General features: G+C 52.6%; 1 protein-coding gene across 1 annotated transcript in view; it reads left to right on the top strand.

Annotated features, from left to right (window-relative positions):
- Vac14 (VAC14 component of PIKFYVE complex) overlaps nt 1-22350 on the top strand; it is a 109342-nt gene extending 86992 nt beyond the window's left edge. Inside the window, exons 15-19 of the mRNA XM_075977327.1 lie at nt 12107-12281; nt 13474-13592; nt 14994-15073; nt 17542-17692; nt 21764-22350. Of these exons, the coding sequence (XP_075833442.1) occupies nt 12107-12281; nt 13474-13592; nt 14994-15073; nt 17542-17692; nt 21764-21926 (688 nt within the window). The 3' untranslated portion in view covers nt 21927-22350. The remainder of the gene's footprint in view (nt 1-12106; nt 12282-13473; nt 13593-14993; nt 15074-17541; nt 17693-21763) is intronic.
- The last annotated feature ends 907 nt before the right edge of the window (nt 22351-23257 follow it).

The following is a 23257-nucleotide window of genomic DNA, read 5'->3' as shown; positions in this document are numbered from 1 at the left end:
CCATTGTTAAATGTGCACCAGTCCCTCAGGAGAGGGAAGCCCTGCCACCATATTGCCCAGCCAGGGTCCTACCACCCACTGGTGAGGCACCACCTTCCGTGAATCCTGCTCTAGGGCTCTGCCACTGACAGTTTCCCCAAGGGAGTCCCCAGATTCTCAGATGTGTAGGCTTCTCCCTGCCCCACCATTACACTAGCAATCAAACACAAGCCAGGCAAGCCTTCTACCACTGAGCTGTCTTCATTAGACAAGGTCTCCCTGAGTTCCCTGGGCTGGCTTTTAACTCCCTGTGTAGTTCAGGCAGCCTTGAATTTGTTAGACACTGCCCTGAGCTCTCTGAGCTGGAGCACAGTGACTTTGAGGAGAGGGGACTCCTCTCTTCATGAAGGTCAGAACATGTGGGTGTTTAAAACACCTATGTTCTCAGTGCACGCCTTTAATCCCAGCACTCGGGAGGCAGAGGCAGGCGGATCTCTATGAGTTCGAGGCCAGCCTGGTCTACAGAGCGAGTTCCAGGACAGCCAGCTGTTACACAGAGAAACTCTGTCTCAAAACCTTGGTGTATCACTGGCTGGTCTCTGCTCAATGGGCAGCTGCGGGATCCGAGGGGAAGGGAGTCACTCCCCCTCCTCCCTGGCACAAACCCTGCTTGTGGGGAGCCTGATCTATAACCACATCCTGAGACAGACGCATCTTCCAGGGTCTAAGGATACCTCATGACTAAGACTCCTCCTGGTTTCCATGCATTTAATCCTGGACAGGGAACATTTGGTCCCAAAGCCTACTTACTTCATACATCTTAAAATTCCCTGAAAAAGATGGTTGCAGAAGGAATATTTCCAACCTTCTGGACTGTTATTAAGAAAGGGTACAAATTAAAGGAAACCTTCTTTTCAGCTTCAGATACCTGAAGCGGCTCCCCTAGGCCGTGTTTTCTCACCCTATCTACGCTTTCTGCTGCTCTCCTGACTCTTTCAGATGCAGAACGTGTTACTGTTTTCCAAAAAGCTCTGCAGCGTGGCTACTCTAATGTTTGTTCTTTGTTGCCAGTAGTGGGAATTAGTATTTCACTTCCTCTTCTTCTGTTTTCTACCATTTGTTCAGTGCTCTGTGAGTGGGCTCTTATACAGAGCACTGAAAACCATCTCAGTTTGTCAGATCTCACAGAAGCCTTAAACTAAAGATGTGCAGGCCAGAGAAGCGTTGGTCGTCACAGCTCCTGAACGAAGGATGCTGTGGTCTGTGAATGTCAGGTGCAGCCAGAAAGGCAGGAACAGCAGGTACCAGCACAGTGGTGACTAGTCACAAGGCTGACGGGGAAGCCGCTGCCTCTGGAAGAGTCCTGGGTCTTTCTGCTAGTTGGTCTCTTTTTCCTTCTTTGTGAACAGAAGCCAGGACAATATACAGTACACAGAGACCTCAGGCAAGAAAAGGGTGTAGTACCAAGCAGAAATGAAGACGGGGTCTGGGGAGGTTGGTGGAACCTTCTCCCCCAAGCCCCAAGGCAGAGGCCAGGCTTTATAGGTGCACACCTCCTAAAAATACTGGTAAATCGCCTATCCCAGAGTGACATTGCTAGTGCCTGGAGCAGCCACCCTGATGGCAGGTTGGACAGTACCTCTCTAGCCTGTTCCGGAAGGGGTCTCAGTGCAGGTCTATGGAGAGCTCCAGCATCATATACATAAATCCAAGGGCTCCTCACGTAGGTGTCTTCCTAGCTTGAGGAGCCCACCTGGGTGAACGAGGACACTGATGGGACCAGATATGGTAGCTTTATACTAAGAGGTACTACTGGAAGTCAAAATGGCAGGCCCAGGTTAGAACTCTCAGAATACATTGAATCCTATGGAAGACATGTAACATGAACAAGTGTCAGGATCCCTGTGATCACCTGGACCTACAGCTGCAAGGCCGGAATTTGAAAGGAAACATGGTCACCTTGGGCCATGATCTCATGTACACTGGAGCTGCTGCACCCACACTAGCTTGTGCTGTAGGGCAGAGGAGCACAGGGGAACCCTGCCAAGGCCTCAGTGTCTGACTGCATGCTGCTAAGGTGGAGGGAGTGCTGGCCATCTGTAAATGGGATGCGTAAACAGTAGTGACAGCCATCTAGAACAAAAGGACTCACTGAGGAATGGTTAGATGAAGTAAGAGAAAATGAGCAGAGCAGTGTGTGGTGACAGGAAGACTGCTGGGCAGTGGTCACCCCAGCCATTCGAGGGTAGAGTGGAGTGACCCCACTGGGCTCGGGCACTGCAGGGGACTGCTCCTGTAGGTTGAAGAGGAGAATGGCACAGATGGAGGGAAAGGCCATCTCTGCCGTGAGCTTTCAAGCGATAGGAATGGAGCTCTTGGGTGTCGGAAGGAAGGGTGGTTTGCTTCTTCTGCAACTGTCATACACGGTCTGGCCAAATAACACCCCCGCCCCCCCCCCCCCCCCCCGCTGTTGTCCTGAACTTAAATTTCTTTCAGTATATAGGGATTGGAGCATGTGAGCCAGGCTGAATGGTGACGGGAGATATAGAGCAGGAAGGTCTGAGGCCGGAAGGAGCCTGCCAGGCTGAGCAGCCTCTTCCCAGGCAAGCACCTCTGCAGGGAAGGCATAGTATGTTCTCAGGAAGAAGTCTTGCTTAGGAAGGTCAGAGCCCAGAGGGCTTTGAAGGGAAAGCAGTTATGTCAGTGGCTCTCGGATAGTCACCAAGGAGACTCCAAGGCACTTAGAGCTCAGGGTGCCGTTTCCCTGACAGTATCAGCCCTGAATTCAGAACAGCAACTTTGACCATATCTCCCTGGGTGCCAGAAGTCATTGTATTAAATCTCCCACTCTGGACCTCAAGCGGCAGCTGGCCTGGGACCCCTGACACAAGTTTCTGGGAATCTGTCATTGGAGTCATTTCTGTTGACCTCTCCCGTGGTCTGAGTTCAAGCCTGACTATGGGCTGTGCATGCAGATTCCAGGCCCTGCTCCTTTCCTGACCCCTTGGAACATAAGCAATTGCCCTAAGAGCTATTACTAAGCATGGATCACAGGGCAACATTGCTGCAGCCAGATGTAGTCACTGCCACAGAGGTGGTCCCAAGTACACGGTGGTTTGCAGTTATGCTACCTTGGGGCTATGGAGAGTTTCCAGGAAACTCAGATTCAGAAGACCTCGGTGGACTGGCAGAGTAGTGGTAGAACTCTTACCTAGAATGCACTGGAGAATAATTAGTTGATCAAAAATTAATTAATTAATAAGATGGCCCCAATGGCTCCCATAGCAAAGGTATCCTTAGTGTCTCCCTGGAAAACCAATTTCCAAGTTGAAGTCCATGTGCCAGCTTGGTCCAGAACCTGTGAGTTGGCCATGTGGTCAGGTAGCAGCTGAGCACATTCCAGACCCATTATACCCCTGGGCCCCTCCACTGGCTGGCTTATGTCAGGATGACATAAACTAGGGTCATTTGGGAAGAGGGAACCTCAATTGAGAAAATACAAAATACCCCCTACCAGATTTGTAAGCCTGTGGTGCTTTTGTTTTGTTTTTGTTTTGAGGCAGGGTTTCTTTGCATAGCCCATATACACCAGTCTGGCCTTGAACTCATGAAGATCCACGTGATGGGATTAAAGGTGTGCACCACCACCGCCCAGTTTGTAGTGCATTTTTTTTATTATTGATGATTGATAGGGAGTTCCCAGTTCACTGTGGGCAGTGCCATCCCTGGGCTGGTGGTCCTAGATGGCATAGGAAGCAGACTAAACAAGACAGGAACAAGCCAGTAAGCAGCATTCTTCTGTGGGCCCTGCCTCCTGCCTCCAAGTTCCTGCCCTGGATCCCCTGGTTGGTAACTACAAGCTGTAAAAAGAAATTAGCCCTTTCTTCCCCAAACTGTTTATGGTCATGGTGTTTCTTCACAGCAGCATCAACTCCAGCTGAGACAGCCTTTCAGCACACAGCTCCACAGGCAGGCTGAATTCCACAGCAGGTGACCAGGCTCCCTGGTCCTTCCTGGACATGCTTTTCAGTTCCACAAGTATCCAATCCCTTCATTCCAGTCTCATCCCTTGGCGTGAGAAATTTATATTGACCAAGAAGGAGCTAGGGCTCAGCTTGAAGGACCAACTTCAGCTCTGGGAAAGGATACTAGGAGCTGGCTGGTGGCAGGGCAGGAAGGGGCTGAAGGCTGTCGTGACAAGGAAGTGACAAAGGAGGCTCACATTGCACCTGTGGATGTGCCTTGGAGAGCTGGTAATAAACACAAGAAAATAAGACCCAGCAAGTCCCTGAGCCAGCCAAAGATAACTTCTGAGGACAGGGTGGAGTTCTTCCTATGATGGGGCCTCCTAAACCCCACCCTGGGCTGTGGAAGAAACAAAGTCACTGCTCCTGCTCTCCCCTGTAACTTCAGGGCCTAGAGCAAACTCAGAGTGAGGACGTGCTGCCTCAGCAGAAGGTCAGCTTCCTTCTGACAGTTCCCACCCTAATGAAACCATCCCTGGGACGAGCCCACCCAGGTGTCTATGACAACTCTTCCTCCAGCCTGGCAGGAGCTTCTATTGAACAGAGGGACAAGCAGCACAGAGGACAAAAGGCCCCTTTCTTCCTCTCACTTTGTCTTCTGTCCCCTTTCCATCAACTCCCAGCAAGACCCAGAAAAACAAGCCCTCATGACACCGCCTCCTTCTTCCCCTTCCAAGTAACTTAAGTGTATCAGACCCATCAGCTGCGTTAAACACGATGGATTTTTAAGGCATGAGTTGGCAGGGTTACCACAGCTGCCTTTGCCCTGAGGGGCACACTGCCTAGGACTGATAGAAATAAATAAAACAGATTTACAGTTTTTCATACTTGGGAAGCAGGAAGTTGGATGGGAAGGGGATAGGGGGAGGAGCAGGGTGCACTGGGACTCTAGAGCTTTCTGAACCTCGGCCGGGAGCCCACTCCTTCTCCCACCCAAGCTTCTGCTGACTGGAAGTTACTTTCTGTTTAAACCCCTGAAGGAACCCAGCTGTTAGTCAGGGAGCAGGCCCGCTCCCAAGGGATGGCTCTGGCCTCTGCATTTTCTAGCCGTGCTGTTAGGTTGTACCCAGGTTTGTTGGCTGGGAAACTCTGAGCATTTGGAGGAGAGTACCCAGGCCCCCCGGCCTTGAGCCATTAAAGGGAACATGAACATTTAGTAGTGGCCAGTGTAGAGAAGAAGCAAGAGTTGCCCCTACCATGTGTGGTATTTTGTGGGTTGAAGTGAAGCTCCAGAGGGAGAAGAAAGACACTGAACAGAAGGCTGAGTCAGTGGCAGAAAATATAGTGATCTGTCCTGGCCTCAAGACAGGTGGACCGAGGCACTTGGAGCTGGTACCCGTTTGCCCATCTTGCAGAGGCGGGCTTGGAGATGCCACTTTGGCCCAGACACCTGCCAGAGATCTTTGGACCTATGTGGGATATAGAAGGAATCCAGTCCTGATGCCAGACCATAGAATCAGGCACAAAGAACTAAGTGAGGCCATGTTTGGAGCTGGAAACTTGTGCTCAGTGAGATGGCAGGTATACCTTCTATATCAGGCAGGAGGTGGCCAATGAAATTATCTAAATCCTGCTTCTCATATGACACAATCAAGGTACGAGGAATACTGGGACTTGCCAGCTAGGGCTGACTCTTAAGTTTCCTGCTTGTCACTGGCCAGCTAGCATGGAGGCAAGCGAGGGCTGGAACAGAGATGGTCGGTATTACTAGCTGCTGGGAGAGGTTGCAGTGTGAGGGAGGTGGGTCCTCCAGCTGCCATCTCTTTTCGGTTTATAGTTGAGTCTGTCCCCCACAGGCCAGTTGTTCAGCACCCTGCCGGTGGTCATCTTGGTGCGGTGACTTTGGGACAGTCCGAAATGTCAGAGACTCCTGACTAGAGGTTACTCGTCTCTATTTCCCCTTAACTTTCCTCAGGTTTCTTGGGTACCCTTCCCATACTTGTGCCTGGTAACCTAGGGTTGCTCCTAAAAACACTGCAGGCTATCACTGTCTGCAGGTTAGCTAATGGAGGAACATCATTAACTAGAGCCTCTGTCTTCCTTCCGGACTGAACACTTACCCAGATACCCCTGCTGGAGGTCAGAGGCCTTTCTGCTTCTGCCTCAGTCACTCCCTAAAACAGACCAGGCCTAAAGAAAGAGGGTGGGAAGGGAGGGAGGAAGTCAGCAGCCTGAATGCCCAGTAAGTGGCATAGCCTCTTCCTCAACTGCCCTCAGGTCATATGTCACCATTGCATCACCCTCTAGTCAGGCCCAGAGGGTCCATGGGGCAGCAGCATGCCCTTGCAAGACTCAGAGAGTCAGAGCCAGAAGAATCTGGGGAGGGGGCTGGCATCATTGTCCAGAGGCCAGGAGACCTGGGAAGGATTGGTAACAAGACAGAAGGGGACACTAGTTTGGCCTTGCAACTGTGCTAGCTTGTACTTGAAGGATGTAGGGAGTGGGGCCCTGGGAAGAATGTTCCTAAAGCCACATATAGAATTTAGGTTTCCCAGGAAAACACGGCAGAAGGAAGGCACAGACCTCTGTTGGTGCCTGGTTCTTCTCTTGGTCTGGGTCAAGCTTTCTCCTGCCTAGCCTGGCCACACACAGTAACTAAGGGCTCTGGGGTCACCTGGGGGCCCAACGTACTACAAAACCAGTAAGATCTTCCTCGCAGCTGCCTTAGGGCAGTGTTCTCTAGAGTTGGGACTAATAAGTGAGTCCCAGGTAGGGGCTTGGGGACAAAGCTTCCGCCAGCTATCCAGGGATAGTGATTGAAAGGACATTGGTCCACAAGTCCACAGCAGCCTGGCAGGTGTGGTGCAGCCCTTCTGGCATATACTAGGTCTCTATGGACAAAGCAGTGTTGTCTCAGCTCTGAGGGAAAAGGGTCAGTCCCTCCCTTGAGTCCCGGGGGTGTTCAGTTGTTCCTTTGGGAGCCCTAGGTCTGTATTGGAGAAGCAGAGAGCAGCCATTACCCATCCAGGCAGCACCCAGAAGGCATGAAATGGGAGGGGAAGAGAACCACATCTATAAGGCTCTTCGCTGTGACATGAGCATGAGCCCTAGTTGAAGGCCAACAGCACACTGCTGCCTAATGAGACCCTTTCTCAATAGCACATGACCCACACGCATACCTAGCCGCTTCCCTCCTGCCACTTCCTGCGTCATGGACCCGTGTCCAGTTTGGCACAAGAGGACCCTTTACAGGTTCCCTCCCACACCGCCTCTCTGCCTTGTCCCCAAGCACTTTCCAGGCCATTGTCTCATGATGAATAGCACTTTAATACGGGTATTAAAAAATATGGGCAAATGTGTAATGCTTGCAAGCTGTGTTCCATTATTGACGCTATGCTTGAGAGACAAGCAAGCAGCTCAAGCCGGGCTGGGACTCAGTAGAGAAACGATGACGCAGCAGCCCTGCAAGGCAGCCATCTGCCAGGCCTCCCCTCCGCAGGGACAGGCACAGAAGAGGCAAAGTGAGAGGAAGAACTCGGGCTCAGAAAGCTGACTCTTCTGGTTCTAAATTCTCCATTTTTCCTCTCCTGTCATCTGTGTGACCTGGCTGGCAGCATGGGTCCTCCCTGAACCTCAGATTACTCTTGTCTGCAAACTGCAGAAAGCTACAGGAAGACTTTGTCCATACCCCAGTGCTAGGCACATGGGAACTGTGGCTGCCTGTGCAGTCCCGTGATAGAACTTGGGACTGTCCTTCCCCTGCTTCCTGATGGAGAAGATGCAAGCATTCTATTTTGCCTTCTCTCTCTCTGTCTGTGTGTGTGTGTGTCTCATGTCCTATGCAGGCTTGCCTCCTGTCCTATTTGGTTGCTTGGGCAGCACTTTGGCATAGTGGGCACTCTGGACAGGACAGAAGCTGCTCTTCTTGCCCAGACCTGGCCTGTACTATCACTCTTACTCCTGTCCTTTTGTGCCTTTGTGACAGATAGCCTAGGAGATGCTGACCCCCACCTCTGCTTCCTTCCCCTTGCCACAAGTTCTAGCTAACGGACTAGAAACACCCACCCCCGCAGGAGCCTTGGGAACTGCTGGCCAGAGGTACAGGTCTAGTGGTCTCCCAGAGGGGGGTTCTCATCAGATGTCCACAGCATCAGGAGGGACTCGGAGTCAGGCCTGGGCGAGGGCTTCCCACTGTTGCTCTCTAGGGACTGTTCCCAGCTTCTCATTCCCTATGATGACCTTTCACAAGGGAGACTCCTGGTGAGAAGGTGCTGTGGTTAGAGCATAAGTACTGCCTCCCAGAGGGCCCTCTCTCTCTCTCTCTCTCTCTCTCTCTCTCTCTCTCTGCTTCCTGGCTTCTGATGGAAGTGTTGCTTCACCCTTTGCCTCCAGACCCGTGAGCCAAAGAATCCTTTTGTTACTGCTTCAAGTGTTTCATTACAGTAGTAAAGCCAAGAGGGCAGCAGCTATGTACATGGACGCGTGTGCTCTGGAGCCTTCCTCGGATAAACTGGCTTCCCAAGAGAGTCGGGAAAGACAGAGCAGGACAGCCCTGGGTTGGCCTGTCTGGTATAGGGATAAGTTCAAGTGTAGATGTCCATTGTCTGCCAAACAGCATTTACAGCAAGTAGGAACCTGCCTGTGGCTGAGCAAAGAAGTGCCGGGATTGGGCACAATAGTGCCTGCAGGCCTGTCCATGCACCTTTTTACTCTTTTTCCATTTTTTGTGTGTATGTAGTGGGGGGGCATGTTTTTCATGTGTGCACATGCATGTAGAGGCCCAAGGTTGACGTTGGGACCTGTCTTCAATAGCTGCTCTCTCATATTCTTTCAGGTAGGGCCTCTCAAGCCTAGAGCTTGCCGACATGGCTAGTCTGGCTAGGTTGCACTAGGGATCTCACTTCACTTCCACCTTCTGAGGCTGGCCGTCATACCCACACAGCATTCGGATACATTTTGGGGATCCAAATTCAGGTCCTCACACTTACATAGCACACTAACCACTGAGCCATTTCCCCAGCCTCTGTGGACAAGATGAGCCGGGTCCCCTCGTGCAGGGCCATCCAGCCATGGTGATGGAGCATCAGGCCTTCCTAGCTTGAGGTACTTGAGGGCTGCAGGCAAGACCTAGTGTGAGAGACAAGAGCCTAGCAAAAGTGCGGCCGCAGCGACAGTGCTCTGAGAGAAATAGCACCTGTTCTTAGAAGAGTCTGGCAGGCAGGGAAGGCACATCAGACCCAGGCTTCCCCAGGACACAGAGTGGACACGAGACCTTGATGGCCAGAAGTCAGCACAGCAGATGTGGTAGAGTCCCTGACGCTGAGGCTAGAGCGGTTTTGTACTTAGCAACAGAAGCTGGGCTTCACAGTAAGTCCAACTGGAAGCCAAAGATGAGGCCCTAAGAAGGGGAGGGGCCAGCTTGGGTCTGCCTTTTGGGTTTGTCCAATTCGGTGTGGGAATACCTGGAAAGAGGGCTTTTTGAGTTCATACTGCTTTTACAGAGGACCCAGGTTTGGTTCCTAGCACCTACATTGGGCATCTCACAACCATCTGTAACTGCTGCTCCCGGAACACCTAAGGTCCCCAGCCTCTGCAGACACCTGTACTAAGACATAGACACACATGCACACAATTAGGAATAATAAAATTATTTTTAAAGTAAATAATTTTCTTTTAAGCGAGCAGGGAGTCAGACTGAGAGATGTCTTGGGAATGACCAACAGGACATGCTGGCTTTTTTCCCGGGATAGTGGTAGCCCACAGGAGATGATGCCGAGGTGGGGATACTCATAGGCAAAGCCCTGAGCACATGGCTGGACCAGGATGAAGGACTGGGGATCATAAAGCTGAGTGGGCAGTATGGAGTTTACTACTACAGGAAGGTAAATCTGCGGGGACACAAAGGATCTCATTTTTGTCCTATGCCGCTCAGATTGCCTGGGAGACATCCACAGGACTGTCCCCTCTAGAGTCCCTTCAATGAGGCACAGGGCAGGAGAGCACATGTGGAAGTCACTGACTCTAGGCCACTTTGAGCATATTCATGGGATTCGAGCCCACTGGGAGACAAGGACCAGAGAGAAAGGGATGTGCCACAGTCAGGTAAGGTAGAGGGGAGCCAGTGGCAAAGAGAAGCATTCCAGAAAACTCCACCACCTGACCTCTAGCACCGTCAGCATTCCCCAGGTTCTCTGGGACAGCAGGAGACCATGGTGCCTTCTTGCTTCTTCTCAGCCTTTCCCATTCCTCCAAACCATCCCTAACCCTCCAGCTGCTGCAAGTCCCAGCCTGGCTGACCTAGGGTCCTTGGGAAGCACTGCCTGGCAGCCGTTCAGCTGCTGGTCTCTGTCATGGAGACGGCAGCAGCTGCAGGCGACGGACACTTGTGGCCATTTGTCAGTGATCTTTTCCTCCCTCGCCTGCCCTTTTTGAACATTACTGTCCCACAGCCTTGGAGACAGGGCTTGTTTAGGGTGGGTGGGATTGGGAAATATTGTCTGATTTCTACAGAAGGGCTACCACCTGCCTGCTGACTGTCATCTGTACCGTGGAGGCTTTTGTCCCTGAGTGTCATGCACCACACACTACTTCCCCTATTTTAGACAGGTATTTCCCCCATTTAAAAGATTAAGAAATTGCTCTACAGAGATACTAGGATCACCTGCCTGGGTTTGAAGCCACAAGGCTCCTGCCTTTGCCCCTCCACCTGGGAGGGTGTGCAGTAGAGATTCAGTAACGCCTTGTTCATGGGTCCTCCCTCCTCCCAGTCCCAGCCCCACCCCACCATGCCCAAGCCCGCTGGCTCCATTGGATCTAGGCTAGGCATATTTACACTTCATAGTTTGGCCTCTCCATTACTGAATAGTCTGGGTTTTTGGTTTTTGTTTTTTTGTTTTTGTTTTTTGTTTTTTTGTTTTTTTGGTTTTTCGAGACAGGGTTTCTCTGTAGCTTTGGAGCCTGTCCTGGAGCTCCCTTTGTAGACCAGGCTGGCCTCGAACTCACAGAGATCCTCCTGCCTCTGCCTCCCAAGTGCTGGGATTAAAGGCGTGCGCCACCACCGCCCGGCTAATAGTCTGGGTTTTTGACTGAGGCTGGGGATGTGGCAGAATCATCTCAAGCCCATTTGCAAAGCCGTGACTGGTGTTCAAGAGAAGGAAATCCAGCCCTGATGAAGTTCCATACAAGTGCAGTGCCTGGGAGGAATAGCCTTGTTTCAAGCTTATTGCCTCAAACGTGGTTCATATCATTCAGTGCACAATACTGGAAGCCTCTGCCCCTTGTCTAATCTATGGTGCTGCTTCCCTGGGGTAGGGACAGGCAGGCAGAAGACATCAGTCCCAGTCCAGAAGCCGTGGGACAAGGTACCTTGAACCACTAATTCCTACCAACAGGAAGCATACACACTCACCTGCTCAATAGCCCTTATCCGCTCCTGATCCACCAACAAGCCCTCCCAGTCTGACTTCAAGTGTGCTTGTCTGCTGTTATTTCACCTTGCCCCAGGGACCCTGGGAAATCCGCTTTTCTTCATTCCCTTGGTTCCTCTTTGATAACAGAGCCTTTTTCTTAGAGCCCAATCCTTACCCCAAGTCTTACCAAAAGAAATATATGGGGGCTAGTGGAGCCAGGCACTACTGTGGTCCAGTTGCTTCACCTCCCTATGCCACTGCATTGACGTAGAGTCCATTCAGCTCACAAATGCTGCTGGCACCAGTGACCTGCAGGGATCCCTCTAGCTAAGGCTACAACTGAATAACAGACACTCCGACCCCAAGGAGCTTTCATGACCTGGGCGTGGAGATATTTTCAAGTGAAGATGAAGTCTAGAGAGTAGTAAGGTCCAAGAGGGGCAGAACACCTTGGCATGGGGAAGCATTATTGATGTATGTAAAATCCTAGGAAGGTATCTTGGTGCATCCCTGGTAGCCAAAGGCCTGACTGTTCTGTTGGGGGGGGGGGGACACAGATGAAGCATATAAAAGCCCTGGTTTCTGGATCAAGGTAGGTGATGTTGGAAAGTAAAGAGCAGGTACTCTGTGTGCTCTGAAGTCCCATTCCCACATACACCCCAGCACTGAGGCCCCTACAGCCCTAAGAAAGAGACGATTCCTCTGGGAGCCTGAAAAGCTCTGTAGTGTGACCCTTTCTGTCTTGTTTTCCAGGCAGCTCTGCCTCCTACTGAATGCAGAGAACATCTTCCACTCTATGGCAGACATCCTGCTTCGGGAGGAGGACCTCAAGTTCGCGTCCACCATGGTGCACACCCTCAATACTATCCTGCTCACCTCCACTGAGCTCTTCCAGCTGAGAAACCAGCTCAAGGACCTGAAGACTCTGGTACTCCTCTGACCCCAGTGTTAGGCCTGTGGGTGCACAGGCACTCAGCTCACTCCTCAGCTGGTCCCAGGAGGTCCATGGGGGTAAACTGGGAGTCCTCCCTGTCCCAGGCTGGGTCCACATGCTCTTCTCAATTCCTGCCCCACCTTTCACTATCCCTTTGGAAACAAGCCTGCTGGTTCTGGGTTCTCTGCTCAGCAAAGTCCCTTCTCACAGTCAAAATTGAAGTACTGCTGGAAAACAAAGGGTTAATTGCTCTCCTTGTGTTCCTCCTTGCTCTGGCCCCACTCCCACAGCTGGACACATCTGTCTCATAAATTGCCTATCATAGTATCTCACTGTTTCCTGTCCCAGGCTTTGGGTAAGGATGCCCAAAGCTAGATTAGAAAAATCAGAGAAACACTGCAGGCCTAGGAGTGCCCACATGATCTGACCAAGACATTGGGCTTCCCTCAGCTCACAGGGTCTGGTGCCATCATGGATGCATAATGCCAGGGATTTATTTCCCAGTCTGGGTTTGGGTCACTTTCCCTCTGCCCCTTGCCCAGCATGACCCTACCTCAACCCCTCAATGGGAGGCTCAAAGACATTTAGTCTGTGTCTATGAGGATTTCTGAGGCCAAGTGACTTGGAATGATCCAGGCCACAGCCCTGCTCCTGTGGTTCCCTGCAGACATTTGCAGAGGCCTTAAAATTTTTCCTCCGGCTCAGGGGCTCCCTAAGCGTGGGTGCAGCTGCAGGACAGGTTTCCTGGTACACTGAGAGCAGGAGATGGGCTGCCAAAGTAGGCAAGGTGGATCTGAGATGAATAAAGGAGCCCCACTCCTGAGGAAATTTCTTCCCAGCCCCGGGCTCTGGAACCACAGAGTTCTGAAAGACAATTACTGTCATTTTGCCAGGGGCAGAAATGCCAGCTTACAAAGGGAAGGCTCACTTTTGACTAGGCCCTTGCTGCCACTACCACGTGGCTCTGTGGGGCCAAGAGGTAATGACAGGGTCTGAGGAGCTGTCAGCATTTCCTTTGTGACAGTTGTTCCCAGCTGGGCTGCCAAACACAGCCCAGTGCTGAGCTGGCACCCCAGCTGCCCCCAAGAGCCCCATGTCACAGCCCCTCAAGGTCCTTCCTTCCGTAGGCCCCGTGTGGCCCCAGTGACAGGGAGCCGAGCCTTCTAACTGCTGCACCTCTCCCCAGGAAAGCCAGAACCTCTTCTGCTGCCTGTACCGTTCCTGGTGCCACAACCCAGTCACCACCGTGTCACTCTGCTTCCTCACCCAGAACTACCGGCACGCCTATGACCTCATCCAGAAGTTGTATCCTCTCATTGTCGTTCAGTCCCCCAGTAAGGACCAGGAGTGGCCCTGCTGCCATCTTCCTGTACTTAGTTCCAGGGCTTGGATATCACCAAGGCCTTCCGCCAGGGGTGCTGATGGGATATGTTCAGGAAGGGGCTGTTATCAGTAAACAGCCCCTTTAGAGCCTCCCAAAGGAGAGGTAGGCCTGGAAAAGCTCAGGAATAGAGACAGGCTGAGTGAGAGAAGAGATGGGGTACTCAGTTCTCTCTATCTCCTGCCCCTTCTATGAATAGAAAAGGCTTTGTTACTCAGGAGGCAGAGGCAGGCGGATAGCTGTGAGTTTGAGGCCAGCCTAGTTGGTCTACAAGAGCTAGTTCCAGGATAGGCTTCAAAGCTATAGAGAAACCTTGTCTCGCAAAAACCAAAACCAAAGAAAAAGATTGCTTTTAGCCTGGCGGTGGTGGGGCACACCTTTAATCCTAGCACTCGGGAGGCAGAGGCAGGCAGATCTCTGTGAGTTCAAGGCCAGCCTGGTCTACAAGAGCTAGTTCCAGGACAGGGTCCAAAGCTACAGGAAAACCCTGTCTTGAAAAAAAGAAAAGAGGAAGGAAGGAAGGAAGGAAGGAAGGAAGGAAGGAAGGAAGGAAGGAAGGAAGGAAGGAAAGGCTTTGTTACAAGAACATGCTTTGTTACAAGAACAAGAGCCTGAAGTTGGCTCACATGGTGAAACTGTGGAAGCCAGGAGCCCACCACACAGACACAGGTCTTAACCTGCCTTACCAGGCATCCAGAGTCAGAATTTTTGTTTTAATCTACCACTGAGAAGCAAAACACCCTTATCTTTGAACCTGATTTATTTCCTAGGAGCAGAACAGTATTCAGGAAATAAGACTGTCCTGCTGTGAGGGGCCAGAAGTTGGGCCATGCAGGCTTCAGTGAAGGGTCTTGAATGTTCTTGCCTGGCATCCTTCCAAAGCCTAAGCCTGCCCTTCTCAGACTCTTATGTGACCCAGACACCAAGAACTCACTGGCCAGTTCCCAAGCTTCCCTAACCTGCTAAGGAGCTGTCCTCTCAGGCAAAAACCAGGGTGCTCTCTTGCCAGCCCCCTCCTGCTGAGCTACAGGGCCACAATAAGTGTCTTTGTGGGCCCAGGCAGGCAAAGGACAGCTGTGGGAACAGAATCCAAGCACCTATGCAAAAGGGACAGCTGGGCCACATTCCAGCTAGAAGGACAGAAAGGCAGAGAGAATAGATGTATATTCTTCGTGTACTAAATCACAGAGCCAGGCTGTACACTGTAAACTAGGTCTCAGGGAGGGACACATGGAACTCTGAGCCCAGGCTCTGGAGTCCATCCTTTGCCTCTCCTTGGACAAAGACATTCCCAATGGTGAGACTTTCCTTGACCGCCCACCCAGTGGGGACCTGGAGGTCACCGTGGACTTCCTCACAGAGGTGGACAAACTGGTGCAGCTGATTGAGTGTCCCATCTTTACATGTAAGAGTCCTTGTCCAAACCCCTGCCTCTAACAGCACCATAGACCTGCTGTGACCTTCAGCTGGCCCGGAGGGAGAAGGGGAGCTTTAGAGCCAAGTTTAGATACCATCTTGACTGAATTTGGAGAGGGAAAAGAGGGCAGTGAACCCAGGAGTGTTCTAGAATGTCAAGAGTGTACTATTAAGAGATGATAGTGATTGTGATAAGAAGCCAGCTGGAGTGGGATGGGGTGCATGGCATCAGAATTAATGTTGTCCGTTTCCTCAAAATGGCTGTCACATACACACAGGCCAGTGCTGACACGAAACCCATCAGACCCTGCCCTGGGGCTGTCCCTAGCTGCTCCTTCCCGGCCTACTTCCTCTGCCCTGAGTCCCTGGGGTTCCTGATCATCCAGGAGCTGTGCCCTCTCCTCTCCTGAGGAAGAGAGCATTTGCCAGGAGCAAATGGGTGGGAGCTGCTGGTGAGTAACACCCAGGCTGAATGTGCAGAAGCAGCGCTAGCTGGGTGAGCACAACTCTTGGCACCTCCACACATGCCGCGCCTGTTCCCAAAGCACTCCATATAACACGTGTGTTTACAGTGTGGTAGAGAAGCCAGAGGCAGCCCTGGCTGCAGCCACCTTCCTAGCCTGGGTGACCACCTGGGCCTCTAACTCTTGCTGGCATATTTGTCCGAGCAATCAGCCTTTACCCTGAACCCAAAAGCAAATGCAGGACTCAAGGATCCTCCTGCCCAGCTCCCACAGTAAAAGGACCAGCTGCTCCAAGCAGCAGGTGCTGCAGTGACTCAGGTCCTGGAGACAGCAGAGCGGGAAGGAAACCCTCTTCTCAACCTTCTAAAGCATGCCCTGCCTAGCATCTCACTTCCTGAGGGCCCCACAGGGTAGAGGAACTCCCCTGAAGGCAGGTTAGGGCTGATCAAGTATAAGGTGGGGATAGTGCTGACAGCAAAGATGCAAGGCTTAGTTTCCTTGAGGCCCAAAGGGAAGAAAGAACTGGAAGTAAGTTCAGGCTGCCCCAGAGCTGTGTGCATGGTAAAAAGTTTTTCTATGCACACACCTTGCAGGTCAATTCTTCTGTAACCCTAACAGGTGTTCCTCCCTGCTCCCCCAGCTAGCTGAACATCCTCCAATGCAATTCAGTCCTCATGCAGCCTACCTAGAGCTAGCATCCAGTCTCACAGGTCCTAGGCTTCTGACTCTCCAGCTATATATACATCAGGGCTCATACAAGCCATTGAGTTTGTTTAGTTTGCTTGAGTGGCTCACAGAACTCTGGGAAGCACGGCTACTGCTTCTCATAAAGGACGCTACAGTGGAATTGGAGGAAAAGGAGGGCATGCTTTTCCCAGCCGAAGCCTGTGTTTTTATGAGAGCTTCATGATTTAAGCATGGCTGATTTACTTTGGCCATTGTGATCAGCTCAACCTTCAGTGCATTAGCATGCAAGACATTTTGTTTCAGAGACTGAGGGTTGTAGGAGTTCTGTGCTGGGAACTTGGATAAGTATCAGATATGCATGTTACCATAGCATAGGTGTCCATGGCTTCCACCTCTTGGGATATGAGGAGGGACTATGAAAGGCCACCCAGTCCTCTGCTACCTGGCACCAGGGCCTGACTGCTCAGGCTCCCAGCATCCTCCCAGACTCCTTGCCCAACTCCTGCTGGGAGGCAAGACTACTCTCCAAGGCTCAGAGCCACTCTCTGGAAGGTGTGGCTCACAGTCTGCACATAATGTCTGACAAGGTCTAAGGTACAGGAGGAGCATTGCTACTACAAAGGCCCAGGAGGGGAAAGAAAGAATCTTCCCAATCCAGTCTTCCCATTAGGCCTCAGACGGGCTGCAGCCACCTTGAGATGCAGGTGGTCACTAGCGGGTCTAGACTCCTGGGGTTGACATAGATGCTGGGCAGAAAGCAAGGGTGTCCCTGCCCTTAAAGAGGTCTCAGTTGGATATCTAAATCACCTCCCAGACACTCGGGGCTTTGGTGTGTGCCTCGCTACACAAAAAGGCATTTTCCCATCCTGCCCTCCCTTAGCAAAGCCCTAATCCACTCTTTCTCTCCAGCTCACCCTATTTATAGCTCACGTGCTGGCACGTGCAGAGCCAACTGGGGAATCTGTTATTCTATAAGCCCCCACCCCCCAGTTCTCATTACCAAGGAAGCAGCTGGGTCTAGGGAAGGTGGGCCTAGCCCAACAGCAGGTTTGGGAATCTTAGGCTAAGGGGGCTGCTAGATAGGTCAGTCAAATGGGTGGGTAGGGAGAAATTAGGTCATGGCCATAAAATTCTCGAGAGGCCTGGCTGGCTGTAGAGGAGCCACTCTTCATCCTAAGACAGGTGTGTCTCAGCCTAGCAGTGCTAGGTCCCGTCCTCTCCCAGACAGGATAAGGCAGGGGATCTGGGCTAGTTTATGCCAGAGCAGGCCCAGGATCCCTGACGCCTGCCCTCTGCCCTGCTGCAGATCTGCGCCTGCAACTGCTGGACGTGAAGAACAACCCTTACCTGATCAAGGCCCTGTACGGCCTGCTCATGCTGCTGCCGCAGAGCAGTGCCTTCCAGCTGCTGTCTCACCGGCTCCAGTGCGTGCCCAACCCTGAGCTGCTGCAGACTGAGTGAGTGCTGGGCCCAGGGCACTGCTGTCCTCCAGGCCTGTCCCCTGGGAGATCCCAGCGGCTTGCTCTGGTGCCCTGTTCCTGTACTTGATTGTCATTTCAGCCCTCCCTGTCCACCCCACAACTTCCTTTCTTTTGTCTTCAGATCCACAACAGATCCCAAGATGGGAGGTTCTGGGAGTGTTCACGGGGCAGAAATATATAACCATGCTTTCCTGAGCAGCTTGGGGAGCTCAGAGAGACTAGGCCTCAGTTTGAGCTGTTTGCCCAGCAGAGGCCCCTGGAGAAGGAGCTCCAGAGATGGAGAGTGAGGGTCCTGAGAGTCAAGTAGAGCCGAGTCTTAGGCACCTCCCAGGCTTAGACGCCTTCCATTCCATTCTAGTAGATGTTCAAACCTGGCCCTCTGCGAGCCGCGGCATCACTAGGACCTTCCCACCATGCCAGAGGAACAGAAGGCAAGAATGCACCAGAGCTACTCTACTAGGGTCCTGCTCTCAGGAAAAACTTGTCTGGCATCCTCTGGGCAGGGGGGTCCAGGCTCCCACCCTGAACCCTCTGCTGGCCCTAGCCCCACAGTCTGTTGGGCTGTGTCTATATTTGGTAACCCTTGGAGGCTTTGCCTCATCCACAGGCATTTGGCATCGGAGATGGAAAATTTCACTTGTCAGGTCACCATGGAAACAAGCAGAGCCACTGAGAAGATTTACACTGAATGGAGTGCACCCAGCTTGCATCAGCTGCCCTATGTGTCTAGAATTCCCTCCTAGGCCATTGGAGCCACTCAGCAGGCCTGGCGCCTTGCTGCAGCGAAGGCCTCAGGCGTTTGCCCTAAGGGTAGATGCAGACAGCCTCAGGATAGGCCTGCTGCCCAGTCCACCTTCCCTGCCCCTTTCCCAGTCACCCTTGTGCTGTGTCTTGTCAGCTCCGAGTTTCAACCAAGTGAAGTCTGGAACACTTGGTGTGTTGAGTGCACCAGGATGCAGGGAAGCCACTGCAGGCTTGGGCTGGTCTGGACTCCTCTCCTGCTTCTGAGAGGAGAGAGGCCTTGAGATGGCAGCACGCCTCCCCGGCCTGTCCTTTACAGGCACTGATGAGGTGCGGGAAGGAAGGGCACTGCCCTGGGAGAGACCTCAGGCCAGGCCACAAACCCTACCACTTCCCAGAGTACCTTTCTGTGTCTGGGGAGGGGAGGGGGGAGAAAAGCTGTACAAGTCAAGGGCAAGATAAATCCCCCAAGAGAAACTAGGTAAAAGGGTTTCCTCAGCCTCTGTATGGTCCATCAAGAGAATCTTGAGCCCAAGAATGGGGCCCTTGTGTAGAAGATTCTTATGTGGGTCAGTGAATAGGATCTGTCCCAAGTTCTCCATAGCTTTGCTGTGTGGCCTCAGGCAAGTTCCATGCCCTCTCTGGGCTCCCAGTTTCTTGGTAAATACATCTGTGGAGTAAATGAGCAGGAGGTGTTGAGGTGTTCTCAGCCTTCCTGCCTCTCAAGGACCTGAGAAGTTTGAATGGAGATGTGCATGGACACAGACAGCTGGAGGAGGAGTCAGGTACAGGCTGGGTGCAGAGGGGCAGCTCATACTCTGGAAAGGGAGGGTGGGGCAGGCAGGTGGCAGACAGGCGGCCTGCAAGCAGCACAGCTGGGGAGGTTTATGCGCTCGCTCACCCACATCTCCCGGCTCTCTCTAGCCATCCTCAGTGGGGCGAGAGGTCCCTAAAGGAGAGCTGGCAGCAGATATATGGTAGGTGGGGGGAGCGTGTCAGCTCTGGACTGCGGCGTCACTACTCACCCTGCCAACCAGTACCTGAGGATTGTGGGAAAGGAAGCGTGGCATTGTGGGAAAGGAAGCGTGGCATTGTGGTGGGTAGGGTGGTACTTACAATCCAAGCACTGGAGAAGTAAAGGCAGGAGAATCAGGAGTTAAGGGTGTCCTTGGATAGGAAGGCCAGCCTGAGGTACATGAGATGCTGTCTCAAGCAAGCAGCAGGGCTGCTCGTGGCAGGGAAGGATCCCCTTACCATGGGGCAGAACAGCTCACTACTCTGAAGTCCCAGAGAGCAAGGTACAGCTGCTTCCCCAGCCCCGACCCTGGGTATCTTGTCCTGGTTTGCTTTCTATTGCTGTGAAAAATCACTGTTGATCACTGAGAGGGCAGGGCAGGAACTGAAGCAGAGACCATGGAGGAAAGCATGGGTTTGCTCTGCATGGATTGCGCAGCTCGCTTGCTTACACAACCCAGGGCCACCTCCCCAGGGATGGCACCACCCACATCAATCATTAATCAAAAGATGCCCACATACATGCCCACAGGCCAGTCTGATGAAGGTAGTTCCTCGGTTGAAGTTCCCTCTTCCCAAGCAACTCTAGTTTGTGTCAAGTTGACAAAACTAAGAACACCCCTCAAACCCTCTTACTGGTTGCTGTTCTGGACTTGGGCTCCGTGTTTTTTAAGGGTATTGTCAAGACAGCATGTAGACTCACAGACCTCTCCCCCCCCCCCCATCATCTCTGGAGCCTCGAATATCTCCCCTGTTCCAGACTAAATGGTCTGGATAATGGCCACATCCTGGACCTAGGGCTAGAAGCTCCAAGTCCCTCTGCCTTCTTAGGAATCTGGGTTGTTCCCTCTCCCAGTAGCTGCTGGGCCGGAGAGGCCTCTTCTCCGGTTCCCAGGAGAGTCAACCAACAGCAGAGGCCCCCAAACGACAGCCAGGTAGGCATCACCAGGCCACTTTCACTCTCTAGCCAACAGTGATCAAGCCCTGGCTCAGGAGGCAGTGGCTCAAGGCCCAGGAATACATACTAAGATGTTTTCAGACAGTATGTCCTCCTTGAAAGAAAGAGCATTGTGGGCTAGCATGTGGAAAATGACTCAAGTCCCCAAAAGTTGAATCTGGGAGCAGTTATGCCCTGATCCTGGCCTGAAGCTGGACAGGCTGCAACACTCTGCAACTTCAGCCAACCTCACTGGGGAAGGTACCGTTGTGGAAGCTCTATGATGTCTCCCTAGTCTAAACCGCAGCCAGGTGCACCAGCCTTGGGCAGCTGTGTGTAGCTGCTCATCAGACCTGAACTAGGGCTGGACGCCAGGCAAGTCTCTTTCGTGTAATATCAGGAGGGAACCTTATACTCACGCCATGACATGGCTCCTGTGGCAGCCTCCTTTACAGAATAGGAATGGAGTCAACATGCCCCAGGTCAAGTGTCTAGGCCAGGCCTGCCTAGCTCATTTCCCCAGCTGTTTCAACACCAGCCATGCTGGGGCCTCTTGACCAACGCAGAGGTCCTGGGAAGTCCGCCTAGCTGAGTGGCCCACAGTCTTCATGAAACCCTTTGCCAGGGCTTCCAAGCCATTGAGGGAGGGGCACATAGGCTATGCTGGAAGTTCAGAGGGGGACAGGAACCAGAGTGGCAAGCTAAACACAGTTGATGTGAGGCAACACAGTTGGTACATCAATTGGGAGGACCGTGTGCACTATAGATACACAGTGCGCAACTGTGTGACTCTTCGGCTGTATACAACAAAGAATGGTAGCAGCAGGAATGTAGGTGCCATCACCATGTCCAATGGGGAGATCAGCTTTTCTTCTCTGGCGACAGTGGTGACTGCAGGCCTTGGGACCCATTGCCCTGCCAACTTGCAGGCCCAGCAGAGAGACTTCAGTAATCTCAGCTGTCCGCAGCACCAGCTATGCTACTGAGAAAGGGCTGAGCTGCTGCCTCCCCCTTCTCCCCAGACCCTGTTCCAGGCCCCAGCTGGCTTCCTGGCTGGCTGCTAGCCCTGGCTCTCACCCCAAAGGGAGCCACTGGTAAACAGGAAATGCTTCCCCATGCAGTGCCTGCTCTGGGCACCATCAACAGCCTACAGGCTGAGATATATCCAGGCAGTGTATTGGCTGTTCCCACCAGCTGCAGGAAAGGGAATAGCCATGGGACCCCAAGTACTGTGGATCTGGATGCTAGAAAGGTGTTGCTGGACAGGGTCATGTCACACACATGCCAAGAAGCTGAATCTCACCAGTACCTGCCATGATGCAGACACTGATTCTGACTTCTGCCCATCTTCCCAGAGACAGTCTGAAGACTGCCCCCAAGTCCCAGAAAGGTGATTCCCCCAGCATCGACTATACAGAGCTATTGCAGCACTTTGAGAAAGTCCAGAAACAGCACCTGGAAGTAAGACACCAGCGCAGCGGACGTGGTGATCACCTGGACCGCAGGGTTATCCTCTGATGTGCCTGGCATGAAAAGGGCCCAGGTGGCCCATGAAGCACTCAGGGTCTCCAGATGAGGCCACAAGATGCCTAAGAACCTGCCTCGGGCAGGGCTGGACCTGACCACCAGCCCAGTATAGGGATGGAACAGACTGTTGTGTCAACCCCAGCTCCTCCCAGCAGAGTGCCTGGACCCCAGCACTGTCCACTACACCCTGGCTTGGGACCAATGGCTTCCCTCCTGAGTCGGGTCACAGCCTCAGAATCCAGAAGCAGCTTCTTTCTAATCCCCCTGAGAAGAGTTTGACCTTGGTCCCCAAAGCACTGGCATGGTGTGTATGTCTATGTACATCTGTGTAGATAATGCACAGGCCAGCACAAAGACCTCTACAGAATGATGTTCATCCCTGCCCAATAAAGAAATGACAGAATCCTTAACCAAACCTGCCTGCTCCTCTGCTGACACCTATACCTAGCCTGATGCTGTAGCTGCCCTGGGGCCTTTCCTGTCTTGGAAAGCTGGCCTCAGTACTGGGTCCTGCCCATTCATCTGATGGGGATGTGGGTCCAGGGCTCAGCTCTTCCCAGGACCAGCATCGTACTCTTGGCTTTACTCCCATTCCTTAACCCTGCTTTCTGATTCTCTGTGCAATGTGGACAGCAGGGCACTGCAGATCACTGAGTAGGAGGAAAGTAGTCAGAGACAGATGTCCCAACCTTTGATTTAGCTCAAAGAACCTCTGTACCTGTCACCAGACTTTAGCCCTTCTTGGCTTGGCCTTCGAATGAACTAATTGCCTGTTCTGTCCCTTTAGTCGCCAGGAGTTTGTGCTTGCCTTTCCCTAGAGCCCTAACTATGTGTACCCCATGAGAGTAGGTTCACTTGGAGTCTCCAGGACGACAGCAGTATTTACCGTCACCAACGGGCACATGCGTGCATCCACACACACTACACTGCAGGTCTGACACAGACCCCTACTCACAAGGAAGTTGGGCCAGGACACCATCACTATTTCCACCCCCAATCCAGGTGGCATCGGCACCAGTTAGAAAAGGAATGGAAGGATGTTTGTACAGGAGGGTGGACTTTATGGATGGTCTGTGGGGTGGACAGCTCCAATGCATCCAGCTCTCATTACCTTCTGCGCGCATTCCCTATCGGTCTGGCGGGATGTGCTAAGGACCGCATCCGCATCCGTGGCTGGACTCATCTTTAGAGAGCCCAAGGCCTTGAAGGTGCAAGGAGGGGGTGCTCCCGCCGGGGGCTGGCCGGGCCCCGCCCCTGCGCCGCCCCGACCCGCGGTGGCGCCCGCGCCCGCCAGCCCCTCTCGCCCGACCAGTCTGGCAGCG

Source organism: Microtus pennsylvanicus, chromosome 6 (genome assembly GCF_037038515.1).
Source record: "Microtus pennsylvanicus isolate mMicPen1 chromosome 6, mMicPen1.hap1, whole genome shotgun sequence".
NCBI classification, from domain to species: Eukaryota; Metazoa; Chordata; class Mammalia; order Rodentia; family Cricetidae; genus Microtus; species Microtus pennsylvanicus.
This window is presented reverse-complemented; position numbering and strand designations above follow the sequence as displayed.